Source organism: Pseudorasbora parva, chromosome 20, assembly GCF_024679245.1.
Source record: "Pseudorasbora parva isolate DD20220531a chromosome 20, ASM2467924v1, whole genome shotgun sequence".
In the NCBI taxonomy this organism is placed as follows: Eukaryota; Metazoa; Chordata; class Actinopteri; order Cypriniformes; family Gobionidae; genus Pseudorasbora; species Pseudorasbora parva.
Window position 1 is genome coordinate 29,656,709 of NC_090191.1, and position 19,468 is coordinate 29,676,176.

Below are 19,468 nucleotides of genomic sequence, written 5' to 3' on the forward strand. Positions count from 1 at the left end.
TTCTGCTAAACAAAAGAGATATTTTGATGAATATGGGTAATCAAACCCATAGCCACTTTTCCACCAAGCCCAAAACAATGCCGCATTTCCACCGCCATAAGCTCAGATCTTGTTGCTTATACGATCTCGCTTTACTAAAACCCGCCCGTAACAATGTGAGACAAACACATAAATTCACCAACAAATGGCAGGTTTATCTGAAAGCTAATTAGAAAGAAATCATTGGAAACTAGCGAGATTCTCAAAACGAACAAAGGATGTTTTTTTGTGGCATTTTTGTTGTTTACTAAGGCCTAGTCCACACGTACACAGGTATTTTTATTACCAGAGTTTTTTCCTCCTCCGTTTTAAAAAACAATCGCGTCCACACAAGCACGGTTTAAAAAAAAATCTGTCCACATGAGAACGCAAAACTACGCTATGATTGGCTGCTTGATATCCACATGGGTCCCATTCACAGCACCGATGCACATTGCACTGACTGAGGGATGCCATGGGCTCAAGTGAAACCCTTCTACAAGTGACAGGTACTGTATACACAGGTGCAGGGCCGAAGTGGACTGTAATAGCTTCACACGCTTGCTTTACTATTTTGTATTATTGCATTCTGGCGCCTTTGTTCTGCAATACAATGAAATAACTGAACATGTATCTGTATGCTATACATGTGATAAGCGCTATTAGTGGAGTCCACCGCATAGACTCGACTCACGTAAATCAAAAAGGAGATAACGTGGAAAATCTGGCGTCAAACAAAGTAAAGAACGGCGCGCACTTTGATTTAAAAAGCCAAAAATCTCTGGTTTCACCATCTACACGACAACGCTGTAACTGGAGTTTCTAAAAATCTTCACCCTGGCCGGAGTTTTCAAAAAACTCCAGTTTTAGTAACCGGATACAGTGTTTGCAGGTGGACGAACAGCCAAACCGCGTAAAAAAAGCTGCGGTTTTGGAAATAGCTGTGTTCGTGTGGACAGGGCCTTAGAGGATTAGTTCACCCAAAAATGACAATTCAGTCATTAATTACTCACCCTCACGTCATTTGACACCCTTAAGACAAGATCTTCAGAACACAAATTTAGATAATTTTGTTGAAATTGAATCATTAGTGTATCAAATCAGCAGTTTGGCAGTTTGACAGGTGATCCGAATCATGAATTGGTACACTGATTCATTAAGCTCCGAAAATTCAGGAAGCAGTGTTTTGAAATTGGCTATATAAGTTGTTATTTTATTTTTTTCCGCACAAAGCATTCTCGTTGCTTCATAAAAATAATTGTAGATAATTGTAGAGCCACTGTAGTGAGATGGACTTTTTAACGACGTCTTTAGTGCCTTGAGAGAGGAAATGACATTGCGATCAATTGAGGCCTTTCTAAACCATCGGTTTTCAACAAAAATATCTTCATTTGTGTTCCGAAGATGAACGGAGGTCTTATGGGTGTTGAAAGACATGAGGGTGAGTAATTAATGACAGAATTTTAATTTTTGGGTGGACTAACCCTTTAAATATTTAAAACCCCAGCATTGACGTTTTGACACAGTTTTACAATGTTAATACATTGATCAAAATTAAATAATTTGTGTCAAGTTTGCATTAAGAAATACATGGAAGCCTATTTACAATTATTTCACAAAAGAAAGAGGACACAAGTGACGTTTGTTTCTGTTTATTTGTAGTCACAGGACTGTATGTTTACATCACATTTAGAAAGTTAATATTTTTTTGCACCAAAAACACGACCTGAGGAGCTTTAGCACTCTTTTTAGTGATAGTACCAATACAATTAAGCTTATATTTTCAGTTATTGAAAAAGAGGAAGCTTCCAAATTGCTATATTTTATGACACATATAAGCTTAATATGGACAGTCCGGTATAAAGAGACGATACGAGAATTTTCATTTTTGGGTGAACTATCCCTTTAAGTAGCTTTATGATGTATATCTTGACTAAACAACAGCACTGACATATTTTATGATATGTCAGTGAAAGTTACTTTCAGTTAAAGAGCCGAAACATGCATTTTAGTCTGGAACTAGGCTTAAGCATTGTCGGCGAAACCGGGCACTAGTGTATCAGTGACACACATTGTTCACATTACATACAGTAAAAGGCCGTTTTGCTTCATTTAGATTCTTTTAGAACCAACGCATTTTCAACACACACAAATTTCCAAAACCGGTCTTTAAATAGTTTGTGAGGGGGATGTGAGGAGGTCGAGAGAGGGGAAAGGTTTTTTTTTTTTGTGTCGCTTCTGATTGTGTGAAAGCGGCTCCCATTTACTGCAAACAGATCAGAGACCTAATCTCTAAACCTGCAACCACAGCACAACCTCAAGCAAAGAGTCAACACACACTGAGCTTACAGCAGAGAGAGAAAACACTGTAGTCATATATTAAACCCAGTTTTATCTTGTCCATTTAAACCCTAGGGTCAAGTTGACCCTGGAAATGCACCAATGTTGGACTATGTATCCTCTTTTGTCCCAGATTAATAAATTATCAGACTGCATAGGTTCATATTTGTTGAGAGCAATCTTTTCACCTGCTGTATTTAATGTCAACACTCACTTTTCCTGATACATTGAATTTAGTGATTGTGGAAGGAGGATAAGTTGTCTATATATCATCTCAAAAAGGTCTTCATATGTTGAGGTGTGTACCAGGAAGTGAAATGGTCTGTTTTTTTTACAACGTAGTGTTTATAGCATTTTGTAAACTGGTATTGTTTTAGAGTGAGTGTGTATCTTGTGCATGTGTGATGAGTTTCTGCCTTATTTGATAAGGCAACAGCTGCTGAGCTGGTTATAGAATGACTCACTGTTGGCTGTCTGTCATCTTTCACTCTCTTTCACACACACACACACACACTCACACACACACCCTTTTAAGTCCTCAGGAGCTGTGTCATCTGTTTGCCACTCGTAGCCTGAGACATGCCTGAGATCAGTGTGGCCAAAGCTGCTTGTGTTGATATAACTCTGCTTTGTGGTGTGATGGTCACTGTAATGTTTTGGGTTTTTAAAATGTGTGATATATCCAAATTATCTGGCTTAAGAGCCATATACTTTAAATGTTTATATTTTTATTATGTATAACTAATGATGTATTGCGTACTGTAATGTAATATAAAATATAATTCATGTTTAAACATATACATTTCACGATTTAATTTAATTTAGTTGTAATTTTCTTTTTTCCTTTCTTTTACATTTTCTTTTATTTAAAGGGTTAGTTCACCCAAAAATGAAATTGATGTCATTACTGACTCGCCCTAATGTCGTTCCACAACCGTAAGACCTCCGTTGATCTTCAGAACACAGTTTAAGATATTTTATATTTAGTCCGAGAGCGTATCCAAGTGTATGCACACTATACTGTCCATGTCCAGAAAGGTAATAAAAACAACATCAAAGTAGTCCATATGTGACATCAGTTAGTTCATTAGAATCACTTGAAGATGAACGGAGGTCTTACGGGTATGGAACAACATTAGCGTGAGTCATTAATGGCATAAATTTCATTTTTGGGTGAACTAACCCTTTAATCTTGAATTTTAATTTTATTTAAACAAAATTAAACCTTGTGGCTGACATGAACATTTTAATGCTCCGAAGTTGCTCTTTCATGGCTCTGGAAACTTGTATGTTTATTAATTATAACTATTATTATAAATGTATTTAATTATAATTTTACAATTTTACACTTATAACCTATTACAAATAAATAAACAAATAATGTATATATAATATTTCTGTCAATGCTAATTTCGACACACACACACGTTTGTTTTTGTGACGTGGGGACATTCCATAGGCGTAATGGTTTTTTATATTTTATTTTCTCAACAAAAAAAAACCTCCTGTATGCTGTATGATTTATAAGCATTTAGAAAAATGGGGACATGGGTAATGTCCTCATATTTCACCATCTCCTTGTAATACCTATATGTGTCATTATACACATTTGTGTCCTGATAGTATACACACACACACACACACACACACACACACACACACACACACACACACACACACACACACACTATAGAATTGACAGAAAAAAAGTAGTATAGAACTCTATTTACGAATTTAGTGAAAGAAGAGAGAGTAACAGGAGTTATCAGGAGGAGTTTTTTAAGCTCATGTAAAAACACAGTCCCACAGACCCGCTACCGGACGTGAGTCACAGGGTGGTGAAAGTGTGCTACAGCCCACAGCTGAGAGGAAAAGCTGGAAGATATGAGCTCTTGAACGTGCCTTCACATGCACACACAAAACACGCAGTACTTGGACAAATAGCAAGGACACAGATAGACTCACAGGGTGGACAAGGTTATGATTCTGATATGATGAGGACGTATGTGATATTGGGTGATTACAGTAAAGATTAAAATGACATCCATGTAGCAGAAGCAGCTGAAGCGATTCAAGCCTAAGCCCGTAACATTCCACCCACAGCCAGATATGTTCCATGACTTCAGAGATCTGGATCAGCCTTGCTCTGCTACGCCTAATTTAAGGCAAAACCGCTTAAATGCAGCCCATATCACTGCTGTGATATTTCTCAAACCCTCTGCTTGCCTGTGGGCTTCTCGCTAAATTGTCTTCATAATTTAATTTGAACAAATTTATGGATGCTCAGGCCTGGTGTAACAGATTTTAGTTAAAAATAATAATAATCTGATAACTCTTTTTAAAGAGTGTATCTCACTGAAAGTATTTAACAAAAGTACATTTACACAATGCACAATGTACAAATAACAATTTGTACATTTTAAAATTTACATTTTATTAAAATGTTCAGATGTTTATGAACCCTTGATTCTTAATAATGTGTCATTACCACAGTTGTTTTTTTTGTTTTGTGATGGTTGTTCATGAGTCCCTTGTTTGTCCTGAGTAGTTAAACTGCCCAACACTCTTCAGAAAAACCCTCCAGGTCCTGTAAATTCTAATGCAAGCATCTTTTGTATTTTTTAACCCTTTCTAGCAGTGACTGTATGATATTAATTTTTCACGCTGATGACAATTTAGGGACTCAAATACTATTAAACTATTAAAAAAGATCAAACATTCACTGATGCTCCAGAAGGAAACATCATGCATTTAGGGGCCTTTTGAAAACTTTTGAACAGGATAAAGATGTCCACATTTTTCTTATTTTGTTTAAAGGGGGGGTGAAACACTCATTTCAGTCAATCTCATGTCAATCTTGAGTAATTATAGAGTAGTATTGCATCCTTCATATGTCCGAAAAGTCTTTAGTTTTATTATATTTATAAAAGAAATATAGGCTGTACTGAGTCTTTCCGGAAAAAACCGAGCGCCTGGAGGCGTATCGTGTGGGCGGAGCTAAAGAATGACGAGCGCACAAAGCGGTGACGTCCTCAAGCGTGGAGAAACTCATGGCTATCGATCTCAGCTAATAGATATATGATCCAGAATCATTCGGAGGCTGAAATAAATTGAACAGGAGAAACAGCAACAGCAGGACGTCCGTCTCTGTGGTATGTACTGTATTTAGTGATGAGAGTGAGAGTGTTTATGGGCGTGCATTTCCTCTCTCGCTCTAGTCACGCGCGCGCACCCTACCGGGAGAAGAGCCCGTACGGCCCATACAAGGACCTTCCGCTCTATCGACGTCAAGCCGACCCATACTCGAAAAAAACTCTCCGAAACTTGTGAGAAACCGGAAGGAGTATTTTTAACACAGAAATACTCCATCAAACGTCCAACATTAGTTTTTGAAACTTTGTCTATGTTTAGGATGGGAATCCAAGTCTTTAACAGTGTAAAAAGCTCAGTATGCATGAAACAGCATTTCACCCCCCCTTTAAATATCAATTTTTTTATATCATGTAATACTGCCCTTCGGAAGCATCAGAAGATACTTACATGTTTCCAGGAAGACAAAATTAAGTACAATTTACCTTGATCTTCAAAAAAATGTTCATCCCTGGCTCTTAATGCATCGTGTTTCCTTCTGGAGCATCAGTGAATGTTTGATCTTAGTTGTGTTTGAGTCCCTCAATTGTCCTCAGTTTAAAAAAAAGATGGATCTCAAAATCATACAGTCACTGCTGGAGAGGGTTCAAATATGCAAAAGCTGCTGGAAAACTAAAGAATTTCCGGGACCTGGAGGATTTTTCTGAAGAACGTTGGTCAGTTTAACTGCTCAGGACAAGGACACATAAACAACCATCACAAAACAAAAGAACAGCCGTGGATCATCCAGGTAAGGACACAGTATTAAGAATCAATGGGTCATAAACTTTTGAATGGTTCATTTTTATAAATTCTGCTTTTTTTGTCTTGTGGACTACATGTAAACATCTTTTTATGTAAACTATCTTATTTCAGGGCAGTACTAAATAAAAAAAACAACATGCATTTTGTATGATCCCTCTTGTTTTGTAAATTGTTCACATTTTCACAGATTCCACAAGGGGTTCACATACTTTTTCTTGCATCTGTATATATTATAAAGTGGATGAGGACGCTAAGCTCAGCTTTACGTCTCAGCAAAGTTACACAATATCTTATCCCTGAGTATCTGATGAAGTCGGGGGCTCATGAGTATATTCTTGAAAGGGCTCCTCTTCTCTCTCTCACCTCTAAAAATAGTAATACCAGCCTGGCGACTGGGGGAGATATGGACAGATACGGAGTGTGGGGAGCACAGATTAGCGACCCTAATAATAGACAGAGGCCTGTAAGTTTGCTTGTTCAGTTAGGAGGTTATCAAGGGCCAATACACATTAATGTGACTTTAGAAAGGAAAAAATATGTTCCCGAATGTCGCTTCCTGTTCGTTAGCGTTTCAAACGCCTGTTTTCAGGGCTTGTGGAAATGAATGGGAAGCGTGTGAAGGTCTTTGAGCTGAAATGGGGTTGAGTTTCCAGTGGAATGTCCTGAGTATGGAAGTGATGGCCAAACCACACAGTTGGGGGTTTTGACTTCCAACCGTTAGAAAGTGCACTCCCATACTTCCTGGATTAGAGCTAGAGGAAAGAGAAGGAGATGAGTCATGGAAGTTTTTTAGAGGATTTTTTTGGGGCCAATATTTATATACCCGAAGGGCATTTTCCCTTTTTTTTCCACCAGCGGTTTATTCATAACCCATGAAGTCTTTGCAGTTTATTGGCTTTCCATTTTATAACTTTTGCGTCCTCTGACTTACTTGCAGAGCAGAGATAATCTCTTGAGTATAGATTTTTTTTCCGTTATTGCCAAACACTTACCTAAAAAAGTAGTAACACAAACTATTTTAATGGACCTTATAGTCAATATAGACGCATTTTTATTTCATGTGAATAAAAAGGGGGCATTGTGAGAGAACCGGTTCACTGTAACAAAAATTCAGGTCTCCAATTGAACATTTTCTAGTGACTGATCACATCTAAGGCCCCGTCCACACGAAGCCAGCGCTTTCCCAATCCGATCTTTTTTTCCCCTCGTTTCAAGAAATATCTGCGTCCACACGAGATTACGAAAACTGACTAAAAACGATGTAGTTTGCATGCCAGGCCAGTGTGTGGCGCTGTAATTCTGCCACAGAAATGCACTAAAAACGGAGAAGAAGAGTTGTGGCTAGCAGGGGTATAGCAGTGGTCGGAGGTGAGGCAAAATCTCACAATAAAATAACAATAAATAGATCTGCTACTTAACAGATGTGTTTTATTAATGCCTACACCTACCCCAACCCAAAACATACCCTTACAACAATGCAGATACGTTAATTAAATGACGCGATATTGATGTGCGCATACCTAGTGCCCGTAGTTGTATCCCTTAACTCTTTCACCGTGCTGGACGTAGTGTGATGACATCACCGTTTCAGAAAATATACGGATTCGCTGTACACACGAAAACGGAAGATGATCGTTTTCAGATTTACCCACTTTGGGACTTGTTTCGAAAAATATCGGATTCATGCTTCTAAAACGCCGGATCCGTGTGGACGAAACGCTGATACGGTACAAAATTTATACGTATACAGCTAAACAATTCAGTTGTTCAATTCAGTAAATTATTCAGTTGGCCGAATTGAATGTCTGTGAATTAAATTGCAATTCACAGAATTTCAAACAAAGTATTTTGTGAATTAATACGTGTGGATCAAAATGCTAACACATTAGACCCTGAAGTTGAAGTACACACTTGGAATAAAAATACCAGTTTGCTATTTTGTTCTTTACAGGCCTATGATTCAGAGACACAACCCAAACACCACACTCGTGCTCTGTCCAATGAAAATCATTCGCCGTATGTGTAATGTGTGTAAAATGTGTCTGTGTGATGGGTGTGGGATACAGTCTGGTTAACTTTAAGGTCATTTAGTTATGGTAGAATGTTCCCTGAATGTAATTTTCTAACACACACACACACACACACACACACACACACACACACACACACACACACACACACACACACACACACAATATCTAACATACAATATCTAACATAAAAAATATAATTAATACAACAATTTTAAAATAAAAATGTATTAATTTATAAATGTATGATAATTATACATATAAAATATTATATATTTTTATTTATTATTATTATTATTAGAATTTATAGACCAGAGTTAACTGAACTGATAAAAGTTTTATCTCTGTCCTTTTAAGCATATTTTTATTCTTCATTCGTTCTATTTTCAATGTTCACCTCTGTTATCCCTCTCTCATGTTTACGCACTCCATCAGCCGTGTCAAGGGGAAAGATTGCGTCAGTTCTAACAGATGAAGGCAATATTCTCCAAAGAGAGGTCAAGAGTGAGGGATGGAGAAATAACGGCGTAATAAAACATTGTCTCAGTCAAGTGAATCCACAGCTTGTCTTTTATATAGGTGTTGTCTTACATAGTCCGTCTCATTCACCTTGAGAAAAGAGAGAAAGCAGCTCAAACTCCCACATCACGTGTTTGCTTTCCTTCTGTTCTCTGTCACGGTCATTGTTCTTGTCTGTGTGGAATCTGTATTCCGGTAATGGGTCAGTAATTGTCATGGCTTGTCTAATATGGGGTATCACTGTTACTTTTGATGCACTATGGGCTATGGGAGACTATGTATAGCACTGTTCTGGTTTCAGCGTAAACATTTAGAGTCCGTTCCCCCTGCCGCTAAAATCAGGGAAAGCTGATCTCAACCCTGCAAAATGCATGAATTCCTCTCGTCCCTTTCGAGCCCCTTTGACTTGTGGGTGGAGAGAGGACAGACATAGTGATACTGTGATTCATTGCTGCCACAATTTTTATTATTATTTTCAGTCATGCTGGATTTTTCCTGTTCCGGCGAATGGCAGCTGGGCCTGCTATGGTCCGCTTGGCTGCCATGATTACCTGAGTCGTCTCTGAAACACCCTGGGAGGATTATTTAATATCAGCTATGAAACAAGGTTTCATGGTCTTACTTTAAAACTGTGATTCAAATGTAGCCTTTCTTATTTTATTTGAGCCAAATGGAAGGATAATTCTTTTTCGTTCAATATCTGCCAGCTAAATGGTGATTTGCAGGTATTTTTTGACATTGGCATCAACGAGATTTGCAGGTGATTTCACAATGTAGTTATTTGCTAAATACTGACATTAGCTGGTCTAGGACCAACCAAGATGTCAGTGTAGTTGAATGATAGGTGTGCAGGACAGGTCAGGTTGAGCCTTGAGTCAGCACACACTAGTTCAGAGGTGATTTGCCTTTGGCCACAACAGAAAAAGCAACAGAATTAGGTCAGAATGTTCCTTGTAGTGCTTTTAAAACACCTTTCAGTGGTTTATTCCCACTGGTGGATAAATGCAAAGCCACGTACAAACATCCTAACCCGGTGTTCTGAGAAAAGGTTAATGTCAAGGTTTCTCTCAGGGATGAAAACAAGCTGTGGAAATATACAGGATCATAAGCTAATCACACATCTGCCATAAATATTTTTATATAATATATATATATATATATATATATATATATATATATAAAATATATATATATATATAAAATTATCCTATATAAATATATTTATAATATAGTAGCCATTTACTTTATCTTTAAAGAGCACTATATATAAGACAACTTGATTAATTTCAATCACTCACTACAGTCAACATTTAAAAGGCTGTAGTGCCAAATGTAGTGCCAAATGGTGTGTGTGTGTGTATATATATATACACACACACACGCCCTTTTAAACGTTTCGCAGTGGTAGAAAATAACTAAAATATGTTGTCTAAGGCACACACGTTTGAGATTGTGTGTGTGTGTGTGTGTATATATATATATATGTGTGTGTGTGTGTGTGTACACGTGTTTATATGTTTATGTAAGCTTTGTGTGCAGACAATAAATTCTATATAAGTCTGCAGTTTCTGCCTTGAGTAAAAAAGAAATGAACTAATTGTTACTGACAATACTTACCTCAAACCCCCTCCACCCCCCACTGTTTGGTCAGAAAACTTGTGGTTGTGTAGGATGTACAATGTGTCACTTTAAAGGACTCTAGTACACTAACCATTGGGTCTTTCCCTTGAAGGGAGTGGGAAATTCCAAATATCAATGCAGAAGTTACTACTGAATTCTAAAGCATCTCTTACAACTCTTCAATGAGAGCCTGAGCCGTTATTAGATGTATGTATACCAATTTTGTGCAATGAAATTAAAGTCTCTGTTATGTTGTGGTTCAGAGGAAGGGGTTAAAGCCTTCATGCAGCCTTTTTTTCACATGCTCTGTTTATTTCTAGAGCTGTGACGTAATGAACCCACTCCTCCGCGCATACGTCACCACGTCTAACCGTGGTGATTGGCTCGTTGTTGTTGCTGTTGTTGCTGGTGGCGGCGGGGGCATTACATAAGCGCTGCTCGCTTTCATTACGGTCTACTCTGCTGGAAGACCGTGACCGAGGAGGGTGGTGCCTACCTCTATGTGTTTATTCGGACAAAACAACCCCAGTCGAAGCACTGTACCGTCCTGGAACACGTAGCACTCTCCGATTTTTTCCTTCCTCGACAAATAAATGCCCAGCATAGGCATCAGAGAACAAAAACACTCGAAAAACAAGGATCATTTTGCAAACGGAAACAAAAGCGCATTGGCCATACAGCGCACGGAGTCTCTCAATGCATACCCTCTGTGCCCGAGGAACGATGAAGCCAGAGATAAACGCCGCTGTCGGGTTTCTGTCGAGATTCCTGCGGATTAAAGGACATGTGAACGACAGACAGCTCCAGACATTCAACCAGTCCCTACAGGACATCCTGGCAGGTAAGTATCAGTCCTTACACACGTATATGAACGTCATTATATCCCACAATTTTTATTATTATTTACGTGCCGTTTGTTTGTGAAAAATGTGCAAAACATCGATCCCTTTGTTTATGAGTTAATGTATGTGCTTTGGCCACATAGGCGGAAGCGCGCGGGCGCGTTGCGCACGGAACATAAACAGCCGAAACGCTCGACAAAAACAGACCCCAAAAAAATACTAAATATATACATCTTTATAAACGCGCTAGTATATATGTAACTTAGAGAGAATATGTATGATATCGTAATTAATATCACTGTTTATTGACAAACTATTTGTGTAGTTCATAAAATGGATGAATTGGTTTCGTTTGACGTCATGTGGCAAGCCGATTTAACATGTATTCTGTTAAACAAATGGATAACGTTTTTGGTTAAAATTATGTAGCCAATTTTGACTAGAACGTATTCTAACTATTAAGTACTAAAATATTGGCTCGTATAGCTACTCTTCATTTGTATCCATGCATTCGTGAAATTATTTCAGTAGAGAGTAATACCTATTTATTTACTCAGTCGGCTATTACTTATTTATTACATACTTATACCTATTTGAATCCTAGTAGTCACTATCCCAATAGTAACAAGTGATTATTCAGTTGTTATTGATAACAAACTGTAGATTTGTGTCATTACATTTTATGGCAAATCTCTGCAGTTAACTTTACTAATGATACTGAGAAAAAGTGATCATTTATATCGGATTAATGGGTATTAATTTAAAAAAAAAAATCAATAAAACGAGACTAGATTTAAGGTATAAAAGTTATAACGGCTTGCCATATGCTGTTGGCAGTAAATTACGTAATGCACAGCAAGATTGAAGATATGAAATGTAGGGTTAATGTTTTATCTCTTGCACACTGGCATGTAACATATTATAATTATAATAAACGTGTAAGTACACGGCGTACTAACAATTACCGCAACAAGTTGAATAGCCAATGTGATCTGTTTTGTGTTCAAATGGAAATGGAAAGCTTTAATTACATTACAATATGATTTATGTTAGTTTTCCTAACAAATATTTAATCATATGAAAGAAAAAAGTAATGACAGAATTAGAGTAAAAATGTATTATTATTGTTTACTGTTAACCATGAAAACAATATCTGTTCTTTTAATGATATCCTTTTCTCGTTTTGTTTTAATCGCCCATCTTTTTGCTGTTTATTTGTTTTTGTTTTTTTTAATGGACATGGATTTTATTTAACTTTTTATTCTGACTCATAAAACAAAAACAATACAATAAGAATAAAAATGTGGTTTGTAATTGAAATCGCAATTAAACATACAATTTACTAACATGGTATTACTATAATATAAGTTAATTTAGGCTATAAACTAATACACAGCAGTCAGATGTGAAACACTAAATGTTTAAAGTAATCTTTGTATTTATACAAATATTTGTTTTTATTTAGTATTATAACTCGTATTATAACTCATCCTTGTTTTATTTTATTTTGTTTTATTTTCCACGTTTTGTTTTAGGAACAGGCACTTAATGCAGTCTAGGTAAACAAATGATGTTATGGCCCCAGTCAGACAAAATGGCCGTCGATGGAGGAAGGGAGGCTAGTGTGGGTGGTTTGGGGGCTAGTATACAGCACATTACTGTTGCAGAGGACTTCATAATGTTTAGTTTTTCTCTACCTTCCCTTCTCGGCTGTCTCAACCTAGCATATGTCCACACAATGGAACAAAGACTCCTCATAATCCCCATAGGGTAGAAAAAGTGGGTTAGTTCCTTCTCCACACAGTTAAAATGTGTGTATAAGAAAGGATTGCCAGATTGAAAACGCAGGTGTTGTGTAAGATGATTCTGAATATCTGTTTCTGCTTCCTGTTCGCTAATCACATCACTAAATACACGTTCGTCACGGCTTTGTCCTAATTCCCAACCTTACAGCAAGCCTTGTTTCACAAATGAAACTCCCTAATACAGCCAACGCACGTTCTAAAGGTTATCTGGATGCTGACCACCAACATTTTAACTTCGTTTTACATTTTGTACGTGTAGTACAAGCATTGTTGCGTTTTGGGCTCTGTCCAGAGTTGTGGGTGGGTTGATTTGCATTTAGCATTGTGTACAAGGCTTTCAGGAAAATGGGACTGAACGTCACAGACAGCACACAGGGGGCATTATCTAACCCAAGTCTACAGGTGGCCTGCGGGGGCCTGGCTTATTTCAGAGCCGCACAAAGAGGCTTGAGACCCATCCCTCTGTCTCCTGTTCTCCACCTGTCACCCAATACACAGAGCCAGAAGGGAAAGAAAATGCAATTGCGAGAAGCAATTTTGTTTTTCGAAAAACAAGTCCTTTGTGTGTATAGTATACGTTGTAACTTTGCACATTATAAGTCATCATTTTATGTTCAGCGTTACTTCTAAACATACTTCACAATATTATACATTTGAATTCGCTTGAAAGAAGTGGACAAAAACATCATCATATACTAGCAAAAAGCAAAGCTGATCCATTTGAAACGGTGATATTTGATGACATCTGGGACACTTTGTCTTTAAGAGAAGGGTCCCTCCCCCTCCAGCTGCTCTGCCAGGACTTCAGCCTTTTGCTCTCCTTGTGTTTGAAGACTTTGTGACTCACAGTCCAAAAGGGGATTGAGCAATCAAACGGCCCGCTCTCGCTCGCTCTGTCACGTAGGCCGTGAACACAGATGGTTAATGGTTATTTGTCTGTGTTCTACCAGCTATCACTGCACACTGTGAAAAACATCCTTTCTAGACTCTCGCCATCTTTTTGCTGCTACATTCGCTGCATAACAAGGCCAAACTATCATATTGCAGAAGTTGTGTTTTTTTTTAATGCAGTGTTCGATTTGTCATGGGTAGAAGTATTATTCCAGAATAACCAAGATGATTTTCTTTTTGTTTTGAAATATAAACCTTTTGTTAGTCCTTCTGCATATGTGTAATATTTGTTTCTTTTTGTTGCTAGAATAACACATGCATTAAAAAACGGTATATAAAGGACTTGTATTAACATTTTGTTTATTATTATTAAAATTGCAGCCGTTTAAAGGACATTCTGGTACTTAGAAATCAAGTTTACAAAACATAAAAAGCTAACCATTAACTATTGTCTTAGTGTATGCTAAGCTTAGGGGTGCACAATATATTGGGTCGATAGGTTTTCAACCAATATTAGTAATATTACTAACATATTTATGGCTGATAATATATATTTAAAAATGCATGTTCATTTCCACCTAAAATTATTATATGTGGCGCTCGCTTTAAAAGGTATAGTGTTCTTTAATAACACTAAAATGTTTTTTAAAACTTACTATCAAAGTAAATATCTTTCATGTACATTATAGTTGACATTTTATAACACAAAAACAATTAGTATCAAATTATCGGCTGGAGTTTGAGTCGAATGAATAATAAGTGTTCTTTGGTAATGCTAATAATTTAATAAGCATACAAGTAATATTTCATATACATCATATATATTTCATATAGTTGAATAAATAATTTGAAAGTTCCACAACAAATTTTACACAGCATTTCAGTCAAACAAATAGGTTTACGTTTTTGTTCATTGTTTACCATTCCTGCTTATTTATCATATATGGAAGATTACATAACCACCGCCTCTGTCTTTGTCCTACAGAGCAATACAAGCACCACTGGTTCCCAGATCGTCCCAACAAGGGTTCTGGTTATCGCTGCATACGTATCAACCACAAGATGGACCCTCTGGTAGGACAGGCCGGTCAGCGCATTGGCCTGAGCATCCAGCAACTCTACCTGCTGCTTCCTAGCGAGCTCACATTGTGGGTTGATCCATTTGAGGTGTCCTACCGCATCGGAGAGGACGGCTCAATCTGCGTGCTCTACGAGTCCCACCCAAGCACCAATGGAAACCCCAGCGTTACCTCTGGAAACGGCAACCCCAGTTCCTCTGTCGCCCAGGTATCCCCCATGGTGGACAGTCACATCAGCTGCAAGGAGGAACTACTGGTTATGGGTCGTACCAGCCCCGCTAAACCCTACATGATGACTGTGTCCAGCTAAACCGATCACAGAAATCATTTTTAAGAAATAAAGGAGAGAAAGGAGAAGAAGAAGAAGAAGAAGAAAAAAACAGGATGTGTCCTATCGTCCAGGTGATGGAAACCTCGTAGGTTTAATTTTCACTCGTTTGGTTGTCTGTTCTGTTATTGTGTTGGATCTACCAGAGGCTTGACCCTGGGGCAGCTAATGAAGACCTGAAACATCGCCCGGCCCCCCAGCTCACAGAGACCAGCCCAATCCCATGACGGCAGTCCTGGGGGGCTTTTTCTGCCATCGCCTGTCGATGTTGACTTTGCACTTTCGCTTTCACGGTTTATGTTATCGCATAAACTCCCTCTAAAATGTTTAGGAATTACGCTCAGAATCCTATTTCATCATCTCTCCGTTTGCCGTCGAGCTGAAGCCCAGACCTTCGGGAAGCAGTGCCAGACCTGAGTAGCCGCTACGAGCCTCTTTTTTTCTAAAAACCTCACTTTTTTGGACCACAAAGCGGTACTTTTGTCTCTTTTCTCAGTGTCTGGCACACAACCGGAGACTCCTTTTGGGCTTCAGGTCGACGTGAACCGGCTTGAATCCGTCTCCATCCTGTACACTGCCGCGATGGAATACCTGTGTCATACTGTTACCCACTCTAGCCGTCAATGGCACTGTGATGCAAAGGTTCTCATGCTTGTAGCTTTTTCTAGGGGCTCCCTCCTGGATGAATGTAATTTCTAACAAAAAGAGAAGAAGAAAAAAACTCAAGAAAAATCCAACAACGGCAAAACATTTGATTTATTTAAGCCCCATGTCATACCAAAATGAAAGATGTAGCAAAGTTTTTTTTTGTTAAATTTTTTTTTTGTTGACTTGGAGCAGATGAGGTCTTTACTTTCTGCCTGACTTAGAAAGGAAGTTGAATGCACTTTGACATTTTAGACTGTGTGGGATGACGTTTCGTTTTGACCCAGCTGCATTCCATCGCGCACCTCATTCAGTTGTCATAAATCGCTTTCTCTGCTTGCGCGCTGCACAGAACGACATGGTTGCAATATTTTTAAAGCTGTGAGAGACGTCTCAATCCCAGGTTGTTCTCTCTAGCCGATTTTATCTTTTCGATTGACTGATTCAGGCTGTTAGAGATTAGTTGTCCATCTCTAGGACTTCATTTATGGCCAGTACATGGCTAACAGATCGGCAGGAAAGGGCGTCGAAAAACGGACCAATGTTCATCTCCTTTGCAGAATCGCAGGGCCAGTGGTGCTCGGTTGTTATGGAGGGTGTCCCGACGCACTTTTTTCCAAACAGGCGTCACCGGGTCTCAGTCTTAACTAGGAGTGCGCGGTCAAAACATATCACCTCCCTCTGTCGGCTGGGCGAAGGAGGGGGTAGGACCCTCACATCAGGGCAGCTACAATCCTCTCCGGCCCCCTTCTCGCAGCCTGGTGGAGAGTTTTTATGCCAGCACACACACACACACACTCACCAAGCGCACTCCAAACCCCACTGAGCCTTACGTACAGGGCCGAGTCGGGACAGGAAGATATGCTAATACGGGATGCTCCTGGCCTCTGGCTGATTCTGTTTACATTGGCGCGGTTTGCAGGCTTTGCGTACGTTTATGTGTGCGACAAACTGCTCTTGCCTTAGCCGCTAAACTGCAGAGACAGGGTGCTGATGATCAGTCCTATGTGTGCTAAATAATACTTTTGACTCTAGAGGACCATGGGTAACGCCGGGTTGTTGATGCACTGCCGTCCCTTTCTGTCTCATTTTGGTCCAGCCATTATTTTAGATTGGCGTAAAGTCTGTTTTTAAATCAAACTGACATTTTAAGCATGGGTCGAACCCTAATATTGGACGCAATTCGCCATCCCACCCCTTTGAATGCTTTGAAATCTGACACGCGGCCCCCTTCGCCTGGTGGTTTTACTTTTAAAGCTTTTCAACCGCATTCTGGTGATCTTTAACAAATTGGAACAGACAATTCGAGTGCTTTTTAGATCTGCAGCTTTTAAACTACTACGAGCTACTTTCCCCCTCCCTCACCTCCAATGAAATAACATCGGCAAACCGTTTCTGTTCTCCATTTCAGTTCGGTATGCGTTTGCACACAAGTTTTAAGTATCGTTGCGAGTCTAAACTCGAGTATACTCGGAGGCAAGAGCACATGAAATGCACTAATAGGTTAAACATTGAAGTTATGTGACTTTGAGACCGAAGCGTCTCGATTGGAATGTATTGCCAAGCTCAGGCCACAGACATTCATTGAAACCCTTATGGATGTTAAGATGTGAAAAACAGAAGGGAATGATTCGGTTAGGAATTTTGTTGGTCATTTCAGAAGTGATTTGCGTTATTGCCACTTTCGCATCTGAGGTGGTTCCATATTTGTAGAATGTATTGTTATTGTACAACATATGGTAGACTAAGTACATAACCATACATATGGGAAGTGCCAATAATTGATATTTTGCTGTGTGTAGACGTGTTCCTTTTTGTATTTCATATTTTAACATGAATTCCTCTTTCATAAGCGAAGCCATTTGTGTTAGGAGTGTTGGAGAGGACCAAAGTTGTTTTGGTAATATATAAATCAGTTTCCATGCTCTGTGCTGATAGACTTTCCTTGTTTTTTTCTTTTTTTTCTCTTTTCTTTTTTTTTTTTTAAATTAAAACAAAAAAGAAAAAATTCTGAGCAACCCAAGATAAAGCTGTCTGTATCTTGTGATTTTTCCCGTCTGTACATCTCTTGTGTTCATTATTTTCCTCATTCTTGGGTATGTTGTGATGAACTGCTGTAAATTTGTACAGTTCATGTAAATTGATTGTGCGGAAGTTGTACAGATTTCTATATTTTGGAAGAAAAGTTTTTTTCTCTGTAATAAAAGATTTCCTATCTTGGCAATGTTTTCCCGTGGATCTGGTCTTATTCTTTATCAAAACGCGCTAATATTTCATTAGGTAATTCTTTGTGTCTTCTTGGAAGATATTTAGTAAAATAGCACTGGGGTGGGACAGTTTTGTATCACAGACCAGAGTATGCTGATAAACCCCATTCCCGTTTGGCCATTTTAGACAAAATATGCCAGATGTTATTACCAACCAGGCCCTGATGTCACTGACCTGCTTTGCGTTTTTCCTATTAGGACAAAGAAAGGAAGTCTGTGGACGTCAGCAGAGAGAATGAATCTAGTACAGCTGCTTTTGAAAATATTACCCTTGTTATATTACCAACATTAGCCAACTTAAAGTTAATTATAAATCATCACTGTTACTTATTAATCTGTAACTCGTGAATATTTGCAAATGCATTTGGACATTTGGACTGCTTATGATAAATAGAAAATTACAGTTTGTTGGTGTGGATGCTAATATAGTTATTGTTATACACCAAAATGAACACCAAGAATGATTGTACCTAAATTTCCCTTCAGAAGATCAGTTTAGGCCTGCTGTGATGGATAACAAAGTATAGCCTTGGTGGTTTTAGGTAGCACAGTTACCTGACAAATATGTAGTAGTAAAATAGCAAAATCGCGAACCTGACTCCATTTTCTTCCACTACCTGAACTTAGTAATTCAGGTTATATTTTATTTTCTATAAATATTCTGTGTAAAGCACTTTGTATTACCACTGTGTAATGTGCTATATAAATAAACTAGCCTTGAACAGGTCTTTGGCCCAAGGATTAACGATTCAGCTAGTTAGCTGTTAGCCCCTGCTTGAACTACTCCATAATCACCAAATACATTACCATAAGGCTTAACGTAATGCATTTTTTTTTTTTAAATAGTACACCGAGGATATTTTATGAGTATATATTTTTTCTTCAGTTGGGTCTTAGAACTGTGAAATGGGATTCATGTTTTGGATTTTCCCCTGGCTATTGCATGCTGACATCTGTGTCCTTGTGCTTATTAGCATATTTTTTCCTGTGGTTCTGGTCATTTATGGATCATGTGAATGGGTTAAAAGACCTGGATGTAGAACTGAGGGACAATGAGAACAGATAAAAACACTCACGGGGTGTTGTGTTAGCTGAGTAGCTAACAGATGAAAAGGATTGCTATAGCATATAGCTAGGAAGCATAGCTTTCTCTATTATTTGATTCTTTGTTTCAATGAGAAATATTCTTC

At 38.4% G+C, this 19,468-nt stretch overlaps 2 protein-coding genes across 2 annotated transcripts in view; both read left to right on the top strand.

Annotated features, from left to right (window-relative positions):
* Window positions 1-19,468, top strand: part of wu:fc23c09 — a 111,038-nt gene that overhangs the window by 28,245 nt on the left and 63,325 nt on the right. The gene's annotated exons all lie outside the window — the stretch shown is intronic.
* On the top strand, window positions 10,867-18,239 carry btg1 (B-cell translocation gene 1, anti-proliferative). Its single transcript, XM_067428480.1, has 2 exons — window positions 10,867-11,262; window positions 14,945-18,239. The coding sequence occupies exons 1-2, from the start codon at window positions 11,118-11,120 to the stop codon at window positions 15,346-15,348; spliced, it is 549 nt and encodes a 182-aa protein (XP_067284581.1). The 5' UTR covers window positions 10,867-11,117; the 3' UTR covers window positions 15,349-18,239.